This window comes from Pseudovirgaria hyperparasitica (assembly GCF_010093815.1).
Source record: "Pseudovirgaria hyperparasitica strain CBS 121739 unplaced genomic scaffold EJ05scaffold_6, whole genome shotgun sequence".
NCBI classification, from domain to species: domain Eukaryota; kingdom Fungi; phylum Ascomycota; class Dothideomycetes; order Acrospermales; family Acrospermaceae; genus Pseudovirgaria; species Pseudovirgaria hyperparasitica.
In genome coordinates, this window is record NW_022985554.1 from 1,267,856 (window position 1) to 1,281,695 (window position 13,840).

The 13,840-nt window shown below is 55.3% G+C and overlaps 7 protein-coding genes across 7 annotated transcripts; 4 read left to right on the top strand and 3 right to left on the bottom strand.

Moving 5' to 3' along the window:
* Window positions 1-361: 361 nt before the first annotated feature.
* On the top strand, window positions 362-2,161 carry EJ05DRAFT_485297 (uncharacterized protein; the record flags this gene model as incomplete). Its single annotated transcript, XM_033745434.1, has 3 exons — window positions 362-645; window positions 813-1,328; window positions 1,381-2,161. 3 exons carry the CDS (start codon window positions 362-364, stop codon window positions 2,159-2,161), a joined length of 1,581 nt encoding a protein of 526 aa, XP_033601708.1.
* Window positions 2,162-2,242: 81 nt separating this feature from the next.
* Window positions 2,243-3,442, bottom strand: EJ05DRAFT_475482 (uncharacterized protein; the record flags this gene model as incomplete). The annotated part of the gene is made up of 1 exon (XM_033743808.1): window positions 2,243-3,442. A coding segment is annotated over one exon (976 nt), but the record flags the coding sequence as incomplete, so codon positions are not given.
* Window positions 3,443-3,583: 141 nt separating this feature from the next.
* EJ05DRAFT_475483 (putative short-chain dehydrogenase) lies at window positions 3,584-4,673 on the top strand. The gene has a single exon (XM_033743809.1). The coding sequence runs from the start codon at window positions 3,637-3,639 to the stop codon at window positions 4,456-4,458; it is 822 nt and encodes a 273-aa protein (XP_033601710.1). The 5' UTR covers window positions 3,584-3,636; the 3' UTR covers window positions 4,459-4,673.
* Window positions 4,674-4,893: 220 nt separating this feature from the next.
* EJ05DRAFT_499674 (uncharacterized protein) lies at window positions 4,894-6,074 on the top strand (the record flags this gene model as incomplete). Its single annotated transcript, XM_033746883.1, has 2 exons — window positions 4,894-4,916; window positions 4,967-6,074. 2 exons carry the CDS (start codon window positions 4,894-4,896, stop codon window positions 6,072-6,074), a joined length of 1,131 nt encoding a protein of 376 aa, XP_033601711.1.
* Window positions 6,075-6,819: 745 nt separating this feature from the next.
* On the bottom strand, window positions 6,820-7,863 carry EJ05DRAFT_510096 (uncharacterized protein). Its single transcript, XM_033748153.1, has one exon. The coding sequence runs from the start codon at window positions 7,681-7,683 to the stop codon at window positions 7,033-7,035; it is 651 nt and encodes a 216-aa protein (XP_033601712.1). The 5' UTR covers window positions 7,684-7,863; the 3' UTR covers window positions 6,820-7,032.
* EJ05DRAFT_537565 (WD40 repeat-like protein) lies at window positions 7,841-9,499 on the top strand (the record flags this gene model as incomplete). Its single annotated transcript, XM_033749393.1, has 1 exon — window positions 7,841-9,499. Exon 1 carries the CDS (start codon window positions 7,934-7,936, stop codon window positions 9,497-9,499), a length of 1,566 nt encoding a protein of 521 aa, XP_033601713.1. The 5' UTR covers window positions 7,841-7,933.
* An 818-nt stretch (window positions 9,500-10,317) lies between these two features.
* EJ05DRAFT_485302 (uncharacterized protein) lies at window positions 10,318-12,116 on the bottom strand (the record flags this gene model as incomplete). Its single annotated transcript, XM_033745435.1, has 5 exons — window positions 10,318-10,561; window positions 10,688-11,236; window positions 11,293-11,375; window positions 11,465-11,519; window positions 11,575-12,116. The coding sequence occupies 5 exons, from the start codon at window positions 12,114-12,116 to the stop codon at window positions 10,318-10,320; spliced, it is 1,473 nt and encodes a 490-aa protein (XP_033601714.1).
* Window positions 12,117-13,840: the final 1,724 nt, after the last annotated feature.

Consider the following 13,840-nt stretch of genomic DNA (forward strand, 5'->3'; position numbering starts at 1 on the left):
TACGAGAAGCAGATGCCGAACAAGTAATGGCTGCTGAGGCGGGGATGTCGTATACGAGCTGCCGATCCCTTTGATGCGGGGAAGATCGATGCGCCATGCAGCTCTGGCGTTACCCTTCCCTCAGGGAGACTACAGTAACACCGCCGAATGCACAAACGTCACGATGCTCTGTATTTCCAAATCGAGCGTCAGATCGTGTTGATAAGACCACCGACCCCGTCCGCCATACCCCACTAAGCATTCACTTAAAGCCCTCGCTAACTCTTTCATAGCCCTGGCGTTTGACCGGACTCTTCCCAGCAATACCTCCAAAACGAACGCCATTGACCTTCGCGCGATATCTGCTCCATCAACGGTGGACATGCTCGTGTCTCTCCTACTCGTCACACTGGCAAGCAGCGCCAGCTGCAGCGTCATTCTTAATACGCGTCAGTCAAACGCCAAAGTCATCGACCCTGGCGCCACACCCGACGGTGCTAGTGGACCGATCCCAGAGTCCTTTGTGGCTTACAGTATCGAATTCAGCTCGTTTCCCGAATTTGCAGGCAACTTATCAAGCCCAAACACTTTCTCAAACAACCTACTCGATAACCTGGCCCAGCTCCAAGGAACAAAACCTTACATCCGAGTTGGCGGTAACACACAGTAAGGTCCTCCGTCGCTTCTCCATTGTAATTTCATCCTTCGTCTCCTTGCTTCTACTTCTCCCTCCAAGAATATACCCGACACAGAGAACACACTCTCCCTCCGAGCATCAATCACACAACATAACAAGCAGAACCATCATCTGACACCCTCTTCGCGCTGCCCAGAGACTACGCCCTCTACAATGCATCCCTACCCATCGCCCTCAACGGCACAGTCATCCCTTCGCGCTCCCCAGACTACCCTTACCTCATCGACATAGGGCCATCGTACTTCGAATCGTATCTCACCCTCCCCGGCGTCAAGTTCATCCACGGCTTCAACCTTGCCAAAAACTCGACTTCGGATCATGCGCGCTTGCTCGAGTCGGTACCGCTTGTCTGCAAGGCGCTCAGCCACGGCAATCTGCTGTACTGGCAGCTGGGCAACGAGCCGGATCTGTTCAAGACGGCATCGCAGGGCATCCTGAGGCCGCGGAGCTATGACGAGGCGGCGTATGTGGCCGAGTGGCAGAATCTGACGACCCAGATCATGGGCGTTGTTGCCGAGGCGTGTCCCGGGCTGAGTAATGAGCAGTGGGTTGCGCCGAGTTTTGGGGGTGTGGGTAACAGCTTGAGGCAGGTGCCGACGTGGGCTGCTGGACTGAACAGCCAGGGGAAGGTGGTGTTGATTGATTCGCATAAGTGTGTTTTGTTTCATTCCATATGTGCATTGAATGTGACTGATATGTACAAGCTATATCGGCGGCGCAACTCAGCCCGGTATCTCCCTCCGCGGCACACTCATGAATCACACCCGTACGCGCCTCTCCGTCGATGCTCAAGTCGCCGTCAAAAATTCGCTCGCGCAATACTCTCTTCCCTTCATCCTTGGCGAGACAAACTCGCTCTACAACCAAGGCGCACCCGGTCTGTCCAACTCGTTCGGTGCCGCTTTGTGGAATCTCGACTTCGCACTGTACTGTGCATCACAGGACATCAAACGCGTCCACATGCACCAAGGCACGAATTACCGTTACCAGTCGTGGCAACCCGTCACCACAGCATTAGGCACAAAGGGAACCAAAGCGCCGTACTATGGAAATGTGGCGACGGCGGCGGCGCTGGGAGATTTGAGGGGCGGGGATGTGAGAGTGAAGCATATCGCATTGGCTGCCGAGACGGATGCAGGCTATGCGGTGTATGCGAAGGGCGTGTTGAGGAGCGTGGTCATAGTCAATATGGTACCGTACAATGCGTCGAGTACTGTGACTAGGGGTAGTGAGACGTATAGTGTGAAGCTGCCGGTCGGGTGTACGAGCGACGCTGTTGTGCAGAGGTTGCTTGCTCCTGGAAGCGATGTGATTGACGGAGCGACGTTCAACGGGGTCAGTTATGATCTAGCGCTGGATGATGGGAAGCCGGTTGTTGTGGAGGGGATGAAGAGAGACGAAGGAGTGACGGTGGAGTACGATGGAGAGCTTGCGGTCGATGTGCCGTGGTCGAGCGCGGCGGTCGTCCAGCCTAGCTGTGTTTAGGGGTGGTCTGGATAGCGACGCGTTGAGATGGAGTGAGGTCCTGTGGTTTCGATATCAGCTTTTGGTAACTAGCATTTGGGCGAATCCTCAACTTCATTTCATATTATGGACACTGATGCATGGGTTTCGCACTCTGACCTCGTCCGCTCATGTTCGCTCTCGGGTCAAAAGCTCAAACTTCCACACTCTCACCATCCGGGAACTGCTGACCTCCGTAGCATCTCGGACAGGGAGATAGGTGTTATGTGAGAACTCAGTCTACGGCGTCCTCTGGACATGTTACGTAAGTCCCTCCTATAGCTCACTCAGCCAGCTTCATCTTCGCCATGCAGACCCTTGACTACCACAGTAACATCCGCCATGTCGCCAGCCCACAGCAACACCTCACCCTTCTTTGCCTTCCTCCATTCCGTATGTGGCACGACGCCCACACCCAGTCGTACAAACGTCTCCATCAGCGCCCTCTGTCCACTGCCAATCTCCTCGTCCCGGATACAAATGCCTACATCCGCAGCGAGCAGACACTCGAGATCAGTAGTGCTATCCCCGACATACACGACAGGGGCCTTGTCTTTCGAGGAGACACCAAAGTAGTGCAGCTTATCTGCAGATGTGTGCACGCCTCGGCCACCGTTTGGTCCCTTAATTACGCCCGTCGAAGTGCCTAACGGAAGACCCTCGAGCTCGTTCGCAATTATCACAGGGAGCAACTTATCATGATCTCCATAAATTGGTCCCGCAGGCACAGCTGCAGTAGCATCCCTGAGTTCTGAAGGAATTATGCTCTGGAGAGCGTGCTGTATTGCGACATTGATGAATGTCGCGCTCCAATTTACACTGAGAATACGCACGTCAACTCTGTGCTTCGCAGCGTATGTTAGTAGTGAGGACCAGCCAACCCGCATCTCGACATCCGCGCTGACATGATGAAGGTCTTGACTTCGGGTACCTTTCAGTGCCTTGGTATCGGCTACGCGTGCGATGCTACGTGCTTCGACGGATGCAAGACTTGCGAGAAATGCCCTTTCGGCGGCGATGGTGGTACGGGTGGGTGCTGCCGGCATATATCTGTCGATGTGGCTCTGGAGATCCTGGACGTATGCTTCGACTATGTTTGTCCATTGCTGGGTGAGTTTGCGGGATTCAGTGGGTCGGGCGTGTTTGGCGGCTTGGTGGAGGAGATGCAGAGTGTCTCTTTTTGTTAGTGTGCCGTCGAAGTCGAGGGTGAGCTGCATTACGGGCAACGCCGAGTTAGGGGCGCGACGGATGAGGGAGTTCATATGGGATGAGAAAGATTGAATGTTAGCTGAGATGTGGTTCGACCTACTGGGGAAGGTGAATAGTAGCTATCCACATGCGGCTAGCGGTATGAACATAAACATGTGACATCATAGCTATTCTTACCTCTCACTGCATTCACCAAGATCCATGTTTATCAAGTACGATTCGCGCCTAACCCAAACCCAGCATCCGAGATGTCAAAAAACTACCTAATCACGGGCGCATGTCGCGGCATCGGTCGTGGGCTCTCTCGACTGCTCCTAGAGAAAGGCCACCGCGTGTTTCTCCTCGACAACGCCGAGCCCGAAATCGAACATATGCGCGCACAGCTCCCCAAATGGCTCTCCTCGAAACCAACCATTAAGGACCAGTACCACGTCTTCCGCGGCGACCTTTCCAACAGAAGCGACATCGACCGCGCCGCGAGCTCTGCCTCTGCATTCTTCGCCGGTCACGTCGACGTGCTCATCAACAATGCCGCAAACACCACCGGCGTCATCCACGAGCACCGCATCGACTCCCCAGAGTTCCCGGAGCTATGGGCAAAAACGATTGCTGTCAACCTAACGGGCAGCATGCTACTCACACGCGCGGTGCTGCCACAGCTACGTAAGACATCGACGCGCGAGCATGGCGGAAGCGTGATATTCATGTCGTCGACGCGTGCGTACCAGTCGGAGCCAAATAGCGAGGCATACGCAGCGACGAAGGCGGGGCTGCTCGGACTGTCGCAGGCGCTGTCGTGTAGTCTGGCGGATGACGGCATACGCGTGAATGCGATTCTGCCCGGGTGGATCAACGTGCAGAACGAAAGTCGGTGGGGCGATGAGAAGGGAATGAGCTGGGAAGATGGGCTGACGGAGGAGGATCACCGATGGCATTTTGCCGGGAGAGTGGGCAAGGTCGAGGATGTGTTCAGAGCGGTGGAGTATCTGGGGGATGGCAATAGTTGGGTGACGGGGCAGGAGTGTGTCGTGGATGGGGGCGTTACGAGGAGGATGGTGTATCCGGAGTAGAAATGCTCCTGTGCATGGTAACCTATGCGCCGGACTACGAGCGATACCTCAAGGGCTAGCGACGTTGATTTGATGAGGTTTGGGTATATTAATTCAGGACAGGCGGTCAGGGAGTGCGTCAGGTCAGGCATGCTAGACGTCCAAACATACGAGGACGTCCGGAAGGGTACTGTATTAGTGAGACACTCCAGCCCAGAGCTCGAATCATATTTATACCACCAGGACGAATCCTCATAAGACGTTATGTGAAGAAAAGTATCGAACATGTATTCCGGGGAAATGTAAACAGCTGGAAGTGATAACATGCATCCTCGGCTAAACTTTTCGCCGTCGCTGAACCCTGCCAAGACTACTGATAAGTCCCAAATTATGTTTTTCTACTCCCGGAAACCGATTTTCGTGCACGAGTATACAACACTGCCCTTGATACTCACCATGGGTCTTGCAGGTCCAAAGAAGTACGTAGCACACAAATCTCCACCCTGCAACATTACTCATCCTCATCTAGCCGGTTCAAGATCTCCAAAGACCCGAACAACACCACCTGGTCTCGCAATACCGACCGCTTCGGTCATCGCATTCTGACGGCACAAGGCTGGAAACCCGGTTCACATTTAGGCTCACAGACGTCTGAGCATGCCGCGCATCACACTGCAGCTTCCTTCTCGCACGTGCGGGTGCTTCTCAAAGATGATAACCTCGGACTGGGTGCGAAGCGGGGCAGCGAGCGGGCGGAAAACTTTGGTATGGCAGGTTTCGACGACCTTCTAGCACGACTGAACGGCAAGAGCGAAGAGAAGATACAGGAGGTAAAGAGCAAGCGGCGGGATGCGGACATGAAGGTCTTTGTGAGTCAGCGCTGGGGCACGATGATGTTTGTCAGTGGAGGGTTCCTGGTGGGCGATCAGATTGTCAAGAGCAAGGATGGGAGGATACCGAGTGGTGGTGGGCAGGTGGGAGATGTCGTGGATGCGAGCAAGCCAAGGAAGGAATCGTCGAAGAAGAGGAAGCACAGCGAGGAGACGGCCCTTGAGACCATTGATGAGGATCAGGAGCGAAAGCTGAAGCGCAAGAAGCGGAAGTCGAATCTACGCGTCGAGCTTGAGCAGGTCACAAGCGAGCCCGAAGCAAAGACGGACAAGAAGAAGTCGAAAAAAACAAAAGACAGTCAATCCGACGAGCGCTCGAAGAAGAGCAAATCCAACAAGCGAAGACAGAGCCGCTCCTCCAGCGACTCGGAATCCGACAGCTCCCGTAAACACAGCAAATCCGATCCTTCCACCAAACCCGCACAAGAAACCGAATCTACCCTCAAAGCCGCCCGCAAAGCCGAGAAGGCAGCCCTCAAAGCCGCCGCGAAAGCCGACAAAGCAGCGCGCAAAGAAGCCAAGCGGCTCAAGAAATCAAAATCCACATCCACGCTCCCTACGCCCGCGGACACCGCATCGTCATCCGCATCGCCAGCTCCCGCGGTCGAAGGAACAGCGCCGGTCAGCAACGCTATCCCAAACACTGCTCGACACGCCGCGCGGCGGAAATACATCATGGCGAAGCGCTCTGCAATCATGGATCCGCAGGCGCTGAAGGAGATTTTCATGATCAAGGGCACGGGGTGAGCGTCGATTATTGGGCGTTTAAAAGCATTCTCATTCATATGAGCATGAGGGCTCCAGGCGAGGCGTTTTGACGGTGCTGTGGAGTACTGAAAACTGGCGGGATGTAGCAGTGAATATATCCTTATATGTCCATGAATCGCTTTTACTACTGCGCGTCTAGGTATTTTGTGCTAGTGTACTCCGTGGTTTATATCAAAAAGGGTGCGCGATTCAAGTTGCTTTGCTATACAAGCCGCTAGATCCGCTCTACCGCGAAAGAAGCTATGAACACATTGAATCCACACCCACCAACGATACAGTACATACCAAGCAATACAACCAGCCAAAGTATCCCCCCGCGAAATATTCTATGCATTCCCATTGCCTCTGTGAAACATGGCAACGCCTAAGTCAGAACCCCCTCTATATCACCCCAACCATACTATGATGGACCAAAAGATGCACCAAAACCAACCCGAATACTTATACCTGCTGCTTCAACCTGCCTTGAAAGTCGCATGTACCTACTACTGCAGCTCCGTATGCAACGGGAAGCACATACGACTATGCACCCAAGGACCATAGTGCATGTGCCCGGACAATATATGTAGTCCTCCCTTCTGTATCGACAGGCGTACCTTTCGTCTTACGAGCGGGTTATCCAGCTTGCGGCATTGCATATCGTACCAAAAAGCACAAGTAATGCGACGTATACGGTGTTCGTTGCGCTGTGTCAAAACGACGACTGGTGTTAAGATATCCAGCGTGATGGCCAACAACGGTTCGTGCCGCTGGGAATTGGTCTGCCCTGCTGATGCACTTTATGCTCTCGAAGACAGATATCCGTCCAGCATATCCGAGAATGGTAGTAGGACTGCGGCCAAAGCAGCAAACCCAGTAAGAAGGCTCAAACAAAGCCGTAGTCCGACAGTCTCGCACGGCAGATGAAGATGGATTACCCATCCACGTATACCCCAATTCAATCCTTTGCCCTTCCCTTTCCCGTCAGAGCAACCTCATACCTGGGCCGAGCACGCTTGCCCAACTTCTTCTTCGTCGCATCGGGATGGCCAGTAGCATCCAGCATAGCCTGAATCCGCTCATGTTCCTGCAGCCGGCTCTGTCTAGACGTGCGATCGACTACGCTCTCGCCTCCAGCCAAACCACTTCCCCTGCCAGTGGAGCCGCACACGTGATCATGATCATGATCAAGATCATCCGCTTCAGTAAAGACCAAGTCGCCGGACGCGCCGACGGTCTCACGGGCAGCCTCCTCCATCAGGATGCCCATGGCCAGCAGCGCAGTCTCGTCCAGGGACTTGAAGCTCTTCCGGGCTCCTCCCGGACTCAACGCGCCGGCGTAGAACGCAGAGGCGTAGGCGTGGAGTGCCTTTAGCAGGTCGGAGTCCGGCAGCTTTTGGTCGTCGGGATGGAGCTTGCTGTCGGCGTTGTAGATGTCGTCTTCTTCGTAGCGTTGGGGTGCGCCCTTGCGCTTGAAGAGGACCTCGTCTGGGCGTAGGGGGATCCCGGTGGAGGCTTGCGGGTCTGTTGGGAGTCTGATTGAGCCGTCTGTGGCGACGCGGCCGGCGACGGCGTCGTAGACTGTCGCGTTACGGGTGGGTTTCTTCATGTTATGGGGCCAGCCAGCGAACTTGGATGACTTTGAAAGTTCAAGAGGAGATGGATGACCATATTAGGTAGATAGAGATGGAGTACAGCACTAGCGCACCAAAGTCAGCCTTCCCCGATCCGGCCTTAGCTCCGGGGATGTCAACCAACATCGCACTCCCGAAACCTACAAAACAGCAACACTCACCTCAACCCCTTCACGACTCCGGTCGACACCTCGATCCCCATGTCTCGCAGACACACATGGCCGGATGAGCGCCCTTCTCCTCAACCGCTCGCTCGGCGCCATCAAACCCTTCGAGCTACAGCGGTCCGAGACAACACGGCAGCTATACGCAATCCAGCCGGCCAATGTCTACTTCAAAGGGCAGAACACCAGTAGCATCACCAAAGAGCAAGGCATCCAGAGGCGCGACCACAACAATGACGACGACGAGCCCATCCCCGCGCACCCCGCAGGCGTCAACACCATCGCAATAGACCGCTTCGAAGGCAAATACCTCCTCTCCGGCGGCGCAGACTCCAGCATCGCAATATGGGACCTCGAGGACAACAACAACGCCCACAGCACCAAACACAACAGCACCACCACCACCACCCTCCACCACCCCGCCGGCCACGTCCACCGCAGCACACCCACCCACAAGCCCGGCATAACCCACCTCTCCTTCTACGCCTTCGACTCCGCCGCCTTCCTCAGCTCCTCCTACGACCACACCCTCAAGATCTACGACGCCGAAGCCCTCACCCCCTCCGCCTCCTTCAACCTCGAAGCAGCCGTCTACTCGCACGCGATGTCGCCCATCGGAACACACCTCACCGTCGCCTGCGCAACCCAGCACCCCGCCATCCGCCTCGTCGATCTCCGCTCCGCAGCCTGCTCGCACGCCCTCGCGGCCGGCCACTCCGCCGGCGCCGCAGTCCTCTCCCTCGCCTGGTGTCCCGTGGCTGAACACACGCTCGCTAGCGCCGGCGCAGACGGCACAATCCGCTTCTGGGATATTCGCCGCTCTGCCGCCGCCCTCGCCGTGCTCGACATGCATGATTCTCAGGGCGTTGTCGGCGGCGGTTCCAGCCCCAATCGCACCCGCACCCGCAATCCAATCCACGCCCGCGCCCACCTCGGCCCCGCAAACGGCATCTGCTGGACCGACGACGGACAGCATCTCATCAGCGTAGGCCACGACGATCGCATCCGCGTCTGGGACGTGCGGCGCGGCGCAAACACGCTCGTCAATTTCGGACCGCTTGTGCGGAATAATAGCAATGCTGGCGGCGGCAGAAGCTCTGCCACGCTCCTCCCCTTGCTCTCCCCGCCCTCGCTTACCCCCGCCGGCAAGGAGTTGCTTTTCTATCCTAATCCCAACGAGATTCTGGTGTTTGATTTGTTTGAGGGTGAGTTGGTCAAGAGGCTTCGGGTGTCGTCGTCTTCGTCGATGTTGTCGTCGGGTAGGGAGATGGGGATGGGGAGGGGAGGCTTGATGGGTATGAGGAAGAAAGGTGGTCTTGGTGGTATTGGTGGAATTGGTGTGGAACAAGCCCGCAGATCGCGCACGACGGCGCTGGCGTGGAAGTATCATGACGTTGGGTTCTACTCTGCGCATGCGGATGGGAGTATTCGGGCGTGGATGCCGCGGTCGAGTGCGGATGCGGAGGCGGATGAGGAGGAGGAGTGGGGGGAAGAGGGTGAAGGGGGTAGTGGTGGTGGTGGTGGTGGTGGTGGGAATTGGAATGGGAAGGGGAATGGGAAGAGAAAGGCAGATGTGCTGGATGATATTGTGGAGGGGCTGACGAGGCGGACTGTCACGTTTGCGTAGATTGTTGATGGGATAGGATAGGATAGGATAGGATAGGATAGGATAGGATAGGATAGGATAGGATAGGATAGGATAGGATAGGATAGGATAGGATAGGATAGGATAGGATAGGATAGGATAGGATACATGCATGTATGCGTTCGTCATCAGCACTTGGTTTCCATGTCAGGTCTGGTGTCACAAAAAAGAAAAGAAACAGAGAAGAATGAAGAAAGAACAAAGTATTTTTTGCGCGTCTGTTGCTACCACTACTGCGACTGCTACTGCTACTGCTACTGCTGCTGTCTTTTAGAACTGAAGAGGTGGACAGCTGATTTCAATAAGAATATAAAGATGAAGAAGAAGATGATAGTTTCCAACCTCTACTTCGGTCTCCGTATGTAGAGCAGAGCAGCAGAGCATAGTAGCGCAGAGCAGGACAGAGCAGAGCAGCCAGAGCAGGATGGAGCAGAGCAGGACGGAGGCTCCGGTGCCAAACGTTGCATCTCGGTGCTGCGCGTGTGTCTACGTCCCTTCACTCGCCATCCATCATCCATTTGCCGTCCAACCACCCGCCGTTCGTACGTCCGTCGTCCGTTCGTGCACCGTCCGTTCGTCCGCCATGCAATCATCCACCATCCCATCCGTCCACCATCCCATCACCCGCCGTCCACTCCTCCCTGATCCACTCCTCCCCAACCCACTCATCCCCTTCACCCCTCACCCCTCATCCCATCGCCCGCCGTCCATCCGTCCATCCGTCCGTCCGTCCGGCCGTACGTACATTCGCATCTGCGATTCTAATCAACTCAAACTAGAAGGCACATCTAATAACACAGTCAGATTTCGTCGGCATCGTATTCCTCGCGGTTGGGCACGCTCTTGGGCCCGTCCTTACGAATTGGTATTTTGATTCCCTGGGCGGCGAAGCAGCGACTCAGCTCGGTGCTCTCGACCACGCCCGGAAACTTCTTTGCCGAGTAGACTTGGAAGGGGTCTGTAAAGTTGTATGCCAGCACGGGGGCACGGCCTTTGTTGAGGCTACCTTTGCCATCGCCAACGTCGACAAAGTTCATCTTCAGTCTGTCGCGGGTGTGTGTGTTAGTTGGGTGTGCGAGCAGGGTTCATGGCAGGACAGGGGAGAGAGAGAGTGTGTGTGTGTGTTAGTTGGGTAAGCAGATAGAGTCAGTAGTTCTCCGCGCAACATACCGGAATACTCCTTCGGTGCGGACCGAGAGATCTTGGAGGATGAACCAGAGCCCACATTTGCCCTGGGGGTCCTTCAGCTTAAAGGCATTCACCGACAGGCTTCCAATGAGGTTGCGCGTGTACATGCCAGCAGTACCATGGTGGTGATTGACGGCGGCGGCGCCCTGAGCAGCTTGGACGGGCTGGCTGTAGTGTACGGCTTGTGGAGGCTGTGAATAGCCGACGGGAGGACTCCATTGTTGCTGTGGATAGTGTGGCATCTGACCGCCGTATTGGGCGGCCTGGGCGGCATGAGCGGCATGGGCGGCCTGAGCGGCGTGTGCGGCTTGAGCGGCCTGGGCGGCATGGGCCATAATCTGCTGCTGCTGGGCATTTGTAACAGTCTGACGCGAGTAGATGACCTCGGGCGGAGGCGGATAGGAAACGGGAGTGGCATTGGAGATGGAGACGGAGGGAGCGCCGCCATGCGATCGCACCAGGTTCACCTCCTGTTGACCTTCCTTGTCCCACAAGTCCACGCTGAGGACCATGTATTGGCTCTCGATTTCGCTGTAGATGGTGCATTAGTCGACCGCGCAGGTCTGGTAGAACATGTGCAAACGTACTTGTAGTCTGGAATCTCTTTGCCCGTCTTGGGATCGACGATACAGAGGCGTATGCATGGTGGTGGGGTGATGGGTCTTCGATCCTAGGGTTGCGGTTTAGCAGCTCGTTGAGTGTATGTGTGAGGAAGAAGACTCTTTGGCATCCATCGTCCTCTCTTGCGTGTGAACTCACCTTGTCGCCAAAACCACACATACGGGCTCGCAAAGGACCTTGTGCGACGATGAGGCTGTTTGTAAGATGAAATCAGATTGGTTCTGGTAATGAGAATACAGAAGACGTACGTATAAAACAAGCCGTCACGCTCGCTGGTCATGCCAAGGCCATCCAGATTGTGGGGTCTGGCAGGGTGAATAGCCATGCTGTTTTGTGGTGGGGGCGGAGGCTGTATGTACATGGCGGCATGTGGATGCTGCATCTGTTGCGGAGGGCCAGGAGGATACTGGGCATGAGCGTGCATGGTAGCGGGCATATAGGAGGTTTGTGAGGTGACGGGAGGCAGAGAGGGCATGTGCGGGACAAGGGCATGGTGTGACTGCTGGGGCCTCTGAGGCTGTTGGGACTGTTGCAGAGGAGGTTGATGCGGAGGGGGTTGATGCTGCTGCTGTTGCTGCTGCTGCTGCTGCTGCTGAGACGTGTGATGCGGCTGAGGAGTGTGGTGCTGAGGCGGCTGATGCGGAGGCGGCTGGTGCTGAGGCGGTTGATGCTGAGGTTGATGATGCCGAGGAGGTTGATGCTGAGGCAGTTGATGCTGAGGCAGTTGATGCTGAGGGGGTGGATGCTGAGGAGACTGATGGTATGATGGATGCATCATATTGGCAGCCATGATGCCCGGTGGCTGCGTAGCTGCAGTCGAGTCGAGTGGGAACGACCAGTTGTCAGAATAGGGACACGCTCAGACGAGGCGGCACACACGAACCTTATGTGAAGGGCGTGGTGGGTGTAACGAGAGACGAGCTCGGGATCCCAAAGACGTGGTTTGACAGATGGAAGCACTGCCTGACGGTCGAGAATGCAAGCGAATGTAGGTGAGTGTGACAAGAGAGGAGGAGTCGAGAAGGTCTGGCGGATGAGGGATATATCTGGATGAGAAAAACAAATATCCAAAGACGCGTGCGAGCGAGTGTTGCTCTAGTTACGCGTTCTTCCAAGCTGCTGGTTCCCAGAGTCGAGTGTCCCTTGGTTGAAGGGCCCGTCAGGATCCGGGTAGTGGATGGTGGAAGTTGTCAAAAGCAGTCACCGTATCATGCTCGCCACGGGAGTAGTATGTAGTGTAGTGGAATGGAGTGTTGTGCCGTGCCGTGTCGTGTCGTGTAATTGTAATTACAGACAGCTGGAGAGAAGGTCGAGACCTGTCCAATGATGTCCTCTCTTCCTTCCAGAATGCACGTCGAAGCCAAACGTCTCTGAAAAGTAAAAAGACGGTGTTCTGGAGGTACAAGACTGCCCGGTACCGCGCAGTGCCGCGTCCCTGTCTAGGTTACACGCTCTTTCAAGACCCAGAGTCTCCAAGACCGTGTAGCTTGGTCGACACAAGCAGCAGTTGAGGATATGGGAGATGTGTGCGGACGGATGGTACGGCGTGGATCGACGACAATTGGGAGGAAAAGAAGAAGAAGAAGAAGAAGAAGAAGAAGAAGCAGAAGCTGTGCTCGGCCACAGATGCGGTGCGTCTTCTTGCTGGCGATAGAAGTCGGATGGTGACACGAATTGAGAGGGACTGAGCGAGTCGATGTGAAGGGCGCAGTCGGCGGAGGGGGGGAGGAGGGGAGGGGAGAGGTTGGTCGAAGAGATTGGCGGGGAATGGCGAGGAAGTGAGCAAAGAAGGAGGAGTTCGGAGCAATACGGTGTCGACACTCAGCACTCAGCACTCAGCACTCAGCACATTCTGTACAAACGATAATTGTCGAGAAAGTGAAGAGAGAGGGCGGACGAAAGTGTTGAAGGAGTTGACGTCGGACTTGACTTGGGATGAAGCAGATTGGTTGGTTGGTTGGTTGGTTGGTTGGCGAGAGAGAGTAGTGGAGGATTCCCTAGCACAGTAGACAATTACAGTAATTAACTAATAAGACGTGAGACGGGTGCGAGCAGCAGCAGCAGCAGCAGCAGCAGCAGCAGCGGGATGCTCCACTTGGCGCGCAAACTCCACCCCCGTGCAGCTAATTACTGCCACTTTACCCTTTTGTTACCTGACAACCTTCGCCTGGGAAGCACGGCCAGCACCGCCAGCACCGCCAACAGCAGCCCAAAGTGCCCCCCGAAAGCTCCCAAGAGCCCCCAAGAAAGCCCCCCCAAAAGCCGCCGACAGTAGCCCCAGCCCCCGCCCCAGCCCAGCGTCAACGTTCCTCTTTAGCTGCAGATGGATGGCCGGCTCGATTATCGATTGTCGATTGCTCCTCTATCGTTAATTATTGTCATCACTCAAATCCTCCTATATAACGAATACATCCACATACGACTTAGTGCTAATCAGTTGTCATATATACTGCACATATATATATATATATATACACATCTTGCTACATAGCTCCTAGTCCATCCAATACATGA